The sequence below is a fragment of the Hylobates moloch genome, unplaced genomic scaffold (genome assembly GCF_009828535.3).
Source record: "Hylobates moloch isolate HMO894 unplaced genomic scaffold, HMol_V3 SCAFFOLD_23, whole genome shotgun sequence".
Taxonomy (NCBI): Eukaryota; Metazoa; Chordata; class Mammalia; order Primates; family Hylobatidae; genus Hylobates; species Hylobates moloch.
The window spans coordinates 41,691,221-41,702,589 of record NW_026652298.1 but is presented as its reverse complement, the minus strand read 5'-3'; the positions used below and the strand labels follow the sequence as shown (position 1 = coordinate 41,702,589).

At 64.0% G+C, this 11,369-nt stretch overlaps 1 protein-coding gene across 3 annotated transcripts; it reads right to left on the bottom strand.

Moving 5' to 3' along the window:
- Positions 1–1,317: 1,317 nt before the first annotated feature.
- On the bottom strand, positions 1,318–11,369 carry PGAP6 (post-GPI attachment to proteins 6). 3 transcript variants are annotated; one of them, XM_032144887.2, is made up of 13 exons: positions 11,184–11,369; positions 7,019–7,196; positions 6,726–6,933; positions 6,385–6,512; positions 5,922–6,190; positions 5,514–5,833; positions 4,727–4,817; positions 4,516–4,639; positions 4,137–4,273; positions 3,604–3,782; positions 3,388–3,534; positions 2,081–2,197; positions 1,318–1,745 (listed from the first exon to the last, which is right to left on the bottom strand). In XM_032144887.2, exons 1-13 carry the CDS (start codon positions 11,302–11,304, stop codon positions 1,419–1,421), a joined length of 2,346 nt encoding a protein of 781 aa, XP_032000778.1. In that variant the 5' UTR covers positions 11,305–11,369; the 3' UTR covers positions 1,318–1,418. The 3 variants fall into 3 exon arrangements, with proteins under 3 accessions (XP_032000778.1, XP_058289797.1, XP_058289798.1); XM_058433814.1 differs by having other exon boundaries at positions 6,849–6,933; positions 11,184–11,363; XM_058433815.1 differs by lacking the exon at positions 11,184–11,369 and adding an exon at positions 10,903–11,019.

Here is an 11,369-nt window from a genome sequence, read left to right as displayed (position 1 = left end):
GCCGCCCCTGGACCTCCTCCCACCCCTGACTGGCTGCAAAAACCATCCGTCTACCCCCTCGTCCCGCCCCCACTTCCGTCTTTAGGGATCGTAAAAAACACCCCGCACACAGCAGCAGCAGCTCAAGGCACCGTTGGCAATGTGCGGCCCCGGCGTTTCCGCGAAGGGCGGCGCTTGTTCTCCCGGGCCCCACTTACCCTACCCGAGAAGGAGCGCAGAAAAAATGTAAAAACTCGTTTAGTTTGAAAAATCACTGTAGCATATTAAATTCAGCAATCACAGATAAATCAGATCTACATAAAAATATGTCTTAATGTCTTAGAATTTTCTTTTACTCCAAAAAACTGCACACACACGTTTCTCCTTCATGAGCTTAGAGATTGCTTTGGTGGTCAAGGGCAGGGTGGCTGGGGGAGGTAAGACCTTCAGGAAGGCCATACGCCGGACAAGACCCAGAAGGGAAGCCCCCAGAGCCAAGAGTAGGAAGGCCCCACCCGGGTCTCAGCCGCCCACTTCTCCAGGGCGGATCCCAGACACTCACAGACCTCAGGGAGGGGCCAGGTGCTGCTCCTGGTCGCTGCTGCCCCCACAAGGCTTGCATGAGGGGCAGAGACAGTCCAGTCTCCCGAACACCCACAGGGCACACAGACAGCCCAGTGCAGGGGGCAGACACCACCGCAGCTCCTGGGACCAAGAGGAAGCTCCTAGAGGGGGGCCCAGGAACGCTGGGGTGGGTGGACCGGGCTGGGTAGGGGTTCCTCGTGGGCCAAACCCCAAGAGCAGCAGAGCACTCCAGTCCCAGGAGACTCTTCTCAGAGACCCAAGGCTCCAGAGCCAGGAAAAAGGGAAGGGCGGGGCGGGAGCCTGCATCCCCAATGCCCATCAGCTCTGGGGGAGACCTTAGTCTGCCGTCCCTGTGTCCCTATGATGACCACAGCAGCAGAGGGGGACCCTCCATGCCCCAGGCAGGCTGGCATCAGGGCCACACAGGGGCCAGGAGCAGGGGTCCCAGAGTCCACAGCTCCCAGCCCCAGTGGTGGGCTCAGGGCTCCTGGGCGCCATGGGTCTCACCACAGCCTCGCCAGGGAACAGGACCATAGGTAGTCCTTCTCCCCATCTCTAGCCACCCACAGGCCAGCAGAGCACACAGCCCCACCCTCGCACAGGCACCTGTGGTCTCCAGGTAACCAAGCCCAGGCCCCAGGGGCCACTGCAGACAGCAGCTGGGATCTGCAGAGGGACCTCAGCAGCAAGCAGGCAGCTGGCAGGGAGAGGTGCGTGTGAGGGAGGGGTGGCCCTCTTCTCAGTAGGAGGAAGTTAAGAGGGTGCCTAAGCCAATTTTATTCGGCTGGAAATCAATCTGTCCGGGGCTGGACCGGGTGCCTCCCCCTCGATACAGCTCCTGGCTGAAGAGGTCATCAGAGCAGCAGCTGTCCCCGGGCCGGTGTTAACGTCACTGTGTACAGTTCCTCCCGATCGTTCTTGCAGATCTGATAGTGGCAGGGGAATTTCTGCGAGCAGGCCCAGGGCTCGGCATGCTGGTCAGGTGGTGGCAGCAGCAAGGCTGCGCTCCCGGCCAGCAGGACGTGCCAGATGCTGTGGGTGTAGTAGTAGTTGTCGCTGGTCATCACGGAGGTGTAGATGGCAATACCCACAGAGGCCATGGAGACGCCGGGCAGGAGGTAGAAGGCCCAGCGCTGCCACGAGGTGGGGTAACACTGGCGCCGGTGCCCGCAGCGGTAAGCCTGGAGGAAACAGCCACGCAGGTATCAGTGCAGGTGGGGCTGCGGCTGCAGCTCCCAGGGCCTGGATACAGTGGTTACTGGGGGCCTGCCCAGGTCTGGGCAGCAGAACGACAAGGGTGGGCTGCTTCGAGGGGGCTCAAGGGCACAAGGCCACTGGTCCTCAGGCCCAGGCCTCAGGGACACAGCCGTGCTGCGCCTCTGTGGGTGCCATAGCAACCCCCAGCAGATACAGGCATTCACTGGTTGGAGCAGGACCAGGAACGTGGCCAGAGCAAGGGGCCAGGCTCTCTTCTCCGAGCATCTGGGCAGCAGTGCCAGCCAGCCGGGCTCCTTACCCACATGGAGGCCATGATCACGAAGGCAAAGAGGCAGGGCCCCAGCATGTTCCAGATGCCCCTGCGGTCCAGCTGCAAGGACATGGCGATGACCAGCGTACCCAGAAGAAACAGCACCTGCGCAAGACACAGGGACAACTGCAGGGACACCTCTGAGGGCTCAAGGCCCAGCAGGAGCAAGTGTACCCCACAGCCCCACAGCACCTCTGCCTGCCCCCTCGGAGCTGCTGCCACCCTCAGACCAGCTCTGCCAGCCGGCAGGGACACGCCCCTCCTTCAGCTTCTGTATTGCATCCACAGGTGAATGTGGCCAGGCAGGCACCTCTGGGGGACGAGACGGTGCTCACACAAACTGGACACACACATATGGCAGCTCTGCACCCACACACTCACTAGCCCCCTGTACCCCTGGGTTTCTAGGAGTCCCCCATCAGGGTGGCTTCAGTCTCCCGCCCACTGTTCCATGGGGAGGGGCTCCCACCCCCCAGTCTCCATCAGACACCTCTGCCCACAACCTATAGTTCTCCGCCTATCTGCAGGTTCAGGCCCTGCACTCAGCCCTGCAGGACCCTGGTGCTTCCCAGCCTCCCCTCTGTCCTGGCTGTGGGGTTCCCATGGGCACCCCCTTGGGGCAGCACCCAGCCTGCACTTCCCAGAGCAGACGGGAGGGCAGAGCATGCAGCTCACAAGCCCAGGGCACGAGTCTCTCCATGCCATGGCCAGCTGCCACAGAGAGTCTCCAAAGCATCCTTGGCACCAAGGACCCAGGGAGCATGGGTGGGGGCTTCTCGAGGGCAGGGGGCCTGGCCTCCCCTGCCTACCACCTTCCTTCCTGGCATCCTCCAAACAGCCGGCACTGCTCCCCTCACAACTGCCCGCGGGGCCTCAGACCCGCATCTCCGTGTGGCATCACAGAAGACATGAGGTTTCTTTTCTTTTCTTTTGTCGCCCAGGCTGGAGTGGAGTGCTGTGACCTCGGCTCACTCCAACGCCTCCGATGCCTGGGATCAAGCGATCCTCCCACCTTAGTCTCCCGAGTGGCTGGGACCACAGGCACGCACCACTACGCTCGGCTAACTTTTCGATTTTTTGTACAGCCCAGGCTGCTCTTGAACCCCTGGCCTCATGGGACCCTCCCGCAAGTGTTGGGATTACAGGTGTGAGCCACCACGCTCGGCTGAGACGTGAGGTTTCCCGGGGCTGTGCCCAGCGCCAGGTCCGGCCTCTCCCACGGTACTGCCTTTCGCAGGCTGCACTTGGGGGCCCTGCTCCCCCGGAGCCCACACCCCGCGTTGAGGGCCACTCACGTATTTCAGGACTGTCTTGAGCCGTGCCATGCACAGGATGGTGACCCAGATGGCCGCCCCAGAGCCCAGGAAGTCGCAGTACTGCAGCGTGTCGTAGCTGAGGATGCACAGCACCGCCTCCCCGGGCTGGTCGCAGGCGTGGTAGAACTGTGGGGAGGCGCCATGAGCGCGGTCCCGCCCTCCCACCCCACGTCCCTGCAGGAGGGGCCGGCCTACCGTGGAGAAGAACATGGTGTAGGCGTAGACGGAGGCCTCCACCAGGAAAAACCGCTGCACTGAGACGGCGATGGGGGCGAGGAACATGAGGTTGCTGAGTGTGAGCAGCAGTGCAGCTGCCCTCTGCTGGGCCACCGTCTGGGCTGTGCTGTTGTCCGTGCAGCTCCAACCACGCCAGCCTGCGGGCACAAGACCCCAGGGCAGAGGCTGGGGGCACTGCTGAACCTCAGGGCCCACCCCTCATCTAGGACCCTGCAGAGAAGCCCCTTCCTCACCCAGGAGCAAGCTGGGTAGGCACGGCGGGCGGGGTCCAAGGTCAAGAGGCAGTACCACCCCCCGGGGATACCTGGTGCTGTGCCAGGCAGACGGATTGTTGGTGGGAACAGGGGAGTGGGGAGGAGGCTTTGCCCCTGCAATGCCCTGCACGGGTCTCTCTCCAGCCCCTTGTGGCGCTCCCCCAGGGGAAAGGCACAGCACAGCACTGGAAGCCAACAGCAGCAGGATCTCGGGGCGGGCGGGGCCCTGGCACTCACCTGCCTTGCAGCTGCAGCTGGCATACAGGTAGCTGTGTCTGCGGAGCAGGAGGCACTGGCCGTAGGGTCCACAATCGTTCAAACAGGGCACCAGGTACAAGGTGGTCTCCACATGGACCACAGCCTGCTCACAGTCCCTTTGAGGAAGCGGCCACAGGAAAGCTGGTGCAGTGAAATCTGACAGCCCAGCTGCCACCAGCGCTCCCAACAGGCTGACAGACATGAGAACCCAGCATTGGGGCCCCCAGCTTTCAGCAGCCCTGGAGGAAGCACCCCTCTAGCTGGGTCACTCGGAATGCCAACCTCAGGCAGCCCGGCCTGTGGTCCTGAGTGAAATGACAGGGTGCCCGACCCCCGTCTCTGCCCTAGCTTTACTTACTCAGCATTCTCAGGGCACATGAGCTGCAGGGAGAGGTACCAGTTGTCTGTCTCTGGGTAGGGGATGATGAGGTTGGCCCTGTGAGACGAAGCGCTCAGAGACAAGGGGTAGCCCTGGAAGAAGGCTGCAGGGGAGCCAGAGGGCCCCATCAGAGGAGGCCGGGGCAGGGGGCTGGCGGGACCACGCTGACGGTGACGCCTGCTCATCATACCTGTGGTGCAGTTGAGTGAAATGTTGAAGCCAAGGAAGGGCGAGGCAGCATTCACACAGGCCACTATGACGGTCTCGTTCCGCATCTCTGTCTGGAAAGGGAGGCAGTGCGGCTCAGTCCCTGCAGCCCCCGGCCGCAGTGGGTTCATCTGCCCCAAGTGCCGGCTCAGCCTGGTGCTGGTGCCTTTCTTTTTTTTTTTTTTGAGACGGAGTCTCGCTCTGTCGCCCAGGCTGGAGTACAGTGGCGCGATCTTGGCTCACTGCAAGCTCCGCCCCTGGGTTCACGCCATTCTCCTGCCTCAGCCTCCCGAGTAGCTGGGACTACAGGCGCCCGCCACCACACCCGGCTAATTTTTGTATTTTCAGTAGAGACGAGGTTTCACCCTGTTAGCCAGGATGGTCTCAATCTCCTGACCTCGTGATCCGCCCGCCTCGGCCTCCCAAAGTGCTGGGATTACAGGCGTGAGCCACCGTGCCCGGCCGGTGCTGGTGCCCTTCTCTGATACTCCTGCAGGCCCAGGGCGCACCGGGACCCTTCCTCCCCAGGCCCTGGGACATCCTGCCTCCACCCCACCTCCGACCCGAGCTACCCCACAGCCCTGGGGCCTGCTGACAGGAGCAAGGCTGCCTAGCAGGGGAGGCCCCCCCAACATGGGCCCCTGCCTTGGCCCGTGCCTGCTGGTGTCACTGTGCCGCCTGTCCCGGCGCCAAGGTAAATGAGGCCCTGCAGGGGTTGCCCGGCGCCCTGCCCGAGCCCAGGCCACAGGCCGCTTGCAGACAGCAGGTACCTTGTTGGCCCGCAGGGAGATGGTGAGGGAACCCCCGCTGTCCATGCCGGTGCTCAGGCGCAGCTGCATCACGGAGGGTGTGTCCGCACACACCCTCACCGACACCCTGTCCAGGGGCTGGAAGTGCACAGACACCACGTCCACGTCCTCCCGCGTGACTGGGTAGCTTGTGAGGCAGAAGGGGCTGCGGTCCACCCTGCCATTCCTGCCCAGGTCCTGGTGGTCGGGGCTCGGGGACAGCAGACCAGAGGAGGCATTGAAGCTCTGGTTTTGGCTCCTCTGCAGAAGGGGCTGGACGGTCACACTCCGTGGCCTGCAAGCTGCCGAGAAGACAAGGGGTTTGGTTGGAGGCAAGTCTGGGGATCTGGGGAGGGGCAGGGCCATCCCTCCAGCCCTTGTGCGGCCCACCTGTGAGGGCAGCTACAGCACTGAAAGCCACTGTCCCGAGGGGCTCCACCAGGCTCTCAGCTGTCACTTGCAGCCACCGGTCCCAGGGCGGTGAGGGCAGCAGCAGGCGGCAGGGCCAGGGGGCACCGGTGCAGGTGAGCACCTTCTGGAAGTTGCTGGGCAGGGTGACCGGGCCCACGGTGAGACGCACGGGGCAGCCCAGGCTCCTGTTGGACACGCAGTCCCGCAGCTCCAGCAGAAGCTCCCGCGTGTAATCGGGGACAAAGACCCTGCGCGAGGGGACACAGCTGGCTCAGGCTCTGCCGTTCCTCAGCCCACTCTGGTGGGGGCCAAAGGGGGCCAGGCATCTGGACCACTTTCCAGCCCAACCCCAGGGCTCAGGGCCAGGCTCTCACACCCACTTCAACAAATCTGGGGGGGGGCGGAGGGCAGAGCTGGGCTGCCCCCCAGGCCCCCCGCTCACTTGAGGTAGCTGGGATGGGAGAGGAGGGTCTGTGGAAGGGGCACATCCGGCTCCATGATGGAAATCTCGACCACCCGTGTGACCAGCAGTTCAGGCTGGAAGACGTAGGCACAGGTGGGAGCCAAGCCCTAGGGAGAGAACAGGTGTGGGCAGGGGCGGTGTCAGAGAATGCAGGTGTGAGGGCAGGGTCCCAGCAGAAACCCCAGACATGCAGGGAGCAGGGCTGGCCCCCGAGTGCAGTGTGGCGCCTAGAGCAAGGACCACCCCAAAGAGGTGAACGGCAGGGACAGGCCGTCGCCGTGAGGTTCTCTGCCTCCATCCCGGAGGGCAGCCCCCCTCACCTTCAACTCCATCTTCTGGGATGAGGGGGGCAGGTGGGCGGCCACGAACCAGTCCCCGGGGGCCGGGTGGGAAACGTTGACGGAGGCATTGCTTAGCGGTGCGTCGCTCAGCGGCACCCTGACCTGGAAGGAGGGCTGCACCGTGGTGTCGTCCGGGAAGCTGGTGCCCAGTGGGTTGATGACCGGAGGGGCGCCGGAACGGAAGTGCCTGGAGACGGGAGAGCAGCACCGGGCTCAGGCACAGGGCTTGGCCAGGCGCGGGAGCGTGGGCAGGCGGGCGGGCAGCCACCTACACGGTGATCTCTGCATCGGTGCAGGCGGCGCCGCTCTCCCGGGAGACCTGCAGTAGCCAGCGCAGAAGCACGGTGTCTGGGGGCACGCGGAAGCGGAAGAGCCTGGCACTGCCGTACCAGCTGTAGAAGGACAGCCTCTGCGGGGCCTGCGAGAAGTGTTCGGACACCAGCCCCACCTCTGTGAGGAGAAGGAGGCGTCAGCCAGGCCGGGAGCCCTCCTCCAGGGCTGCAGACAGGGAGGACGAGTCCCCCAGAGGGAAAAGGCTGGAAGCCCCCGGGGACCCATCTGGAGATCTTGGCACACCAGCTCTGACCTTGGCAAAGGTCAGTGCCACCCTCTGGCCCCTCAACCAGTCCTCTGCTGTCCCTCCCCAGATGGCCCTACATCCCACCCTCCTGGCATCTGGGTCTTTTCACAGCTGCCGCCTCACTGCAGCAGCTTCCAAACAAGCCGCAGGGCACCTCAGCAGCCATCGCCACCCTGACTGCCATCACCACCCGCTCTGCCATCGCCACCCTGACTGCCATCACCACCCGCTCTGCCATCGCCACCCTGACTGCCATCACCACCCGCTCTGCCATCGCCATCCGCTCTGCCATCGCCACCCTGACTGCCACCACCACCCGCACTGCCATCGCCACCCGGACTCCCTCCAACCTTAGAAGGCCCCACTCCCCATGGCTAACCCAGGTCGAAGCTGAAGGGCCCAGGAGGTGTCAGGAAGGAGCCCCTGCCCCTCATCAGAGATGCCCTGGATACCAAGGCACGGTCCTCCCACCTCCTCTCAGCCTCCCACATCTCCATCCCTGGATGGGTTGGCTGCCTGCTTGGGCTATGATGTCTGTGGACACAGCCAGAGCAGAGCCCAAATTCCCCTCACCTAGAGGGAGATCCTGCATGTGGGAGGGATCCAGGCCAGAAGCCTGGTCAGCCATGAGAACAAGGGGACAGCTGCCCTCTGCGTTCCAAGCGGGCAAGGCTCCTAACTGTCCTCAGGGAACGCACCCACGCCTGGTGCGGGGATGGAGAAGGGCCCGTGGGAGACATCCTGCTCGTGGCCCCAGGCGAGGACTCAGGCTCTCACCCGCAGCCCCCGTGCAGGCTCCGTGCAGGCTCCGGCCTCGTGCCCTTGTGACCTTGGGCATCCTTCCCTCCCTGGGTCCCAGTCTTCTCCTGGGTAGGTCAGGGTGGAGGGCAAGTCCCTTTGGGGGCCCCTCCCTCCGAGGTTAATTAATGACAAAGGCTTCAGGAGGAAATGCACAGTGGACACAGCAGGGGGCGGCATCCTCCCCTCTGCTGCGGCTCCCCTTCCCTGCACACTCAGGAATCCTGCCTAGGTCTCACTGGAGAGTGGCTGGCTCAGGCCCAGGCCCCTCCTGAGGAGGCAGACAGGTGAGCAGTGGGCTCTCCTGCCAGCCTTGTGACCCTCCCATAGAGGCACCCGAAGAAACGAAGAAACGATGCACCTGCCAACAGCAGCCTGTCGGCAAATCTAGGCCAAGCTCCAGGGGAGCCTGGCCTGGGGGCTGGGCAGGGGCAGGGGCAGGCTCCACCCACGACGCATTCCAGGCTTTCCAGGTGTCTGCTGGCCACCAGGTCCCACCCACCAGGCTGTGGCCTGATAACGTGGGCAGAGAAAGCTCAAGTGTTGGGAGCTGAAGCAGGACAGCCCCCCAGGACCACGGTGTCCCGGAGACAGCCGGCCTCTGCAGGGGCAGGCAGGGGAGGCCACCTGCAGCACACAGACCCTGGGCTGCTGGAGCAAAGCCCTCAGCCCCTCTGGGCCTGGAGCGCCAGCCTGAGGGCGCCTAGAACCCAGCTGGTGGCTGTGAAGTTTCAGCAGGTACACAGAGATAAGAGATCTGTTCAAGGTTGTCCTAACACCCAGTCCCCAGCTCCCAGGGCTCACAGCCCCTCCAGGCCTCTCCCAGGGCTCTGCAGTCCAAGCTCCCTGCCCAAGTCGCCCACACATACCAGGCTGTTAGGGGTGCTCTGAGCCCAAGGTGACCACAGGGTGAGGAGGGCCAGCTACACACCCCCCTGCCTGCCTCACAGCCCCTCCACGGACACAGGGCTGGGTGAGGAAGGCGGGAATGCAAGTCCCTGGCCCTGTCCTGGGAACCTGAGTGAAGACCCCAGACCCACGTCCTCCAAACCAGAACAGGCACCAATGGGAGACCCTGACTACCCACAACGCCACAGAGCACTTGCTCCTCGGCAGGCTGGGAGGAGTGAGGGGCTGAGCCAGCACACCAGGCCTATCCACTGCCCACACCCAGGTGTTCCATCTCCCAGGGACCCCTCACCAGGCCTGAGTTCTGGGACAGGAGAATTTCCTTTGCCAGTTTCCAACGGCGTAAGGTTTTGGTTTTTTTTTTTTTTTTTAATTTTTTGAGACGGAGTCTCGCTCTGTCGCCCAGGTTGGAGTGCAGTGGCGCAATCTCGGCTCACTGCAAGCTCCGCCTCCCGGGTTCACGCCATTCTCCTGCCTCAGCCTCTCCGAGTAGCTGGGACTACAGGCGCCCGCCACCACGCCCGGCTAATTGTTTTTTGTATTTTTGATAGAGACGGGGTTTCACCGTGGTCTCGATCTCCTGACCTCGTGATCCGCCCGCCTCGGCCTCCCAAAGTGCTGGGATTACAAGCGTGAGCCACCGCGCCCGGCCAGGTTTTGGTATTTTTGAGGGTCTCACTCTGTCACACAGGCTAGAATGCAGTGCCATGAACACGGCTCACTGCAGCCTCAGCCTCCTATGTAACTGGAACCGCAGGCTCACATTACCACACCCAGGTTATTTTTTTTTTCTTTTTTCTTTTTTTTTTTTTTCAGATGGAGTCTCGCTCTGTCGTCCAGGCTGAAGTGCAGTGGAGCGACTTCGGCTCACCATAACCTCTGACTCCCGGGTTCAAGCGATTCTCCTGCCTCAGCCTCCCGAGTAGCTGGGATTACAGGCATGCGCCACCACTGCCGGCTAATTTTGTATTTTTAGTAGAGACGGGGGTTTCTCCATGTTGGTTAGGCTGGTCTCGAACTCCTGACCTCAGGTGATCCGTCCGCCTCAGCCTCCCAGGCTGAGATTGCAGGCGTGAGCTTCTCCACCGGCCACGGAGCAATTTAATCCCGGGCACGGTCCTCGGGGAAAACTGCCTTTCATCTCTAGCTGTGCCAAGCTCAGAAAGCAGGAGGCACAGCCCCCGAAAGAAACAGGGGCTCAAAGGAGCATTATTTCAGGGGCAGGGGAGGGGCTGGGGGCTGGGAAGTCGGGGAACAGCACCCGATCAGCTGCCGGGCCCTGGGCACCCAAGTGGCTGGGGACGTGTGGGCCCTTCCAGCCGGCCGGCAAGGACACGGCCCCTCGAGAGTCCCAGGCCACAGAGGCCGGGGCAAGTCCTCACCATCTCCGGGTGGCCAAGGCCTGACGGTCTCCACACCCACGTCCCTACCCCGTGCAGACCCTGGAAGGGCAACACCTTCTCCCTGGTCCAGCCGCCTCCTGGGACCTCAGTCAGGGACGGGGACCCTCAGGGAACAGAAATGCAAAGGGAGCCCGGCGAGTTTCCGAACAAGAGGGGAGAGGGGCGCCCTTTCTTCAGCCCCTCTTCCGCCAGCTGGGAGTCCCTCCTCCCAGAAGCCAGGCTGGCGGTAGGAAGTGGCTCTACCAGGGCTGGTGGTCACTGTGGAAGGGCTGGTGCCATGACGCCCAGGGGCCCCCGCTCCAGGGTCTAACAACTTTCTCCCGGCTCTGCCCCTCTCTCAGGCCGGACCCGGCCGGTGAGCTCACGGCCCAGCCACGCCTCCCAGCTGGAGTCCCGGGCGGAGTCCCGGGCAGAGTCCCCCGGGCCCCTCCACTTCCCTGCGCCGAGTGCGCCAGGCGCGCCGGACCTGAGCGCTCTGGGAGGAGGAGGGAGGGGAGAGGGCGCTCCAGGGGCCGATGCGGCCCAACCCTGTTCGGGGGACCGAGGAGGAAGCGCGGGGTCTCGTCCGCCTCGACCCCTCGGACACGAAGCGCCGCAAAGGGCCACTCTGCGCCCCCAACCTGCGGCGGGGACCCCAGCCCCACGCCGGCGCCAGATGAGCGCACAGGTGCGCCAGGGGTGTCACAATCCCGCCCCGCCCGCAGCCCCGGCCCCACGCCCCCGATGGCGCCCGCGCCGCCCGCTCACCGCTCTTCCCGCTGTCGCCGGCGGAGGCAGGCGGGGGCCGGGCGAGCAGCAGCAGCAGCAGCGGCCCCGCCACCACCGCGGCCACCGCCTCGCCCCCGGTCCCGGTGCCAGCCCGGCCCATGGCTCCGCGCTCGGCCCAGCGCTACCCGGCCCGCGTCCCGCGCCGCCAGCCCCCGCAGCCGCCCG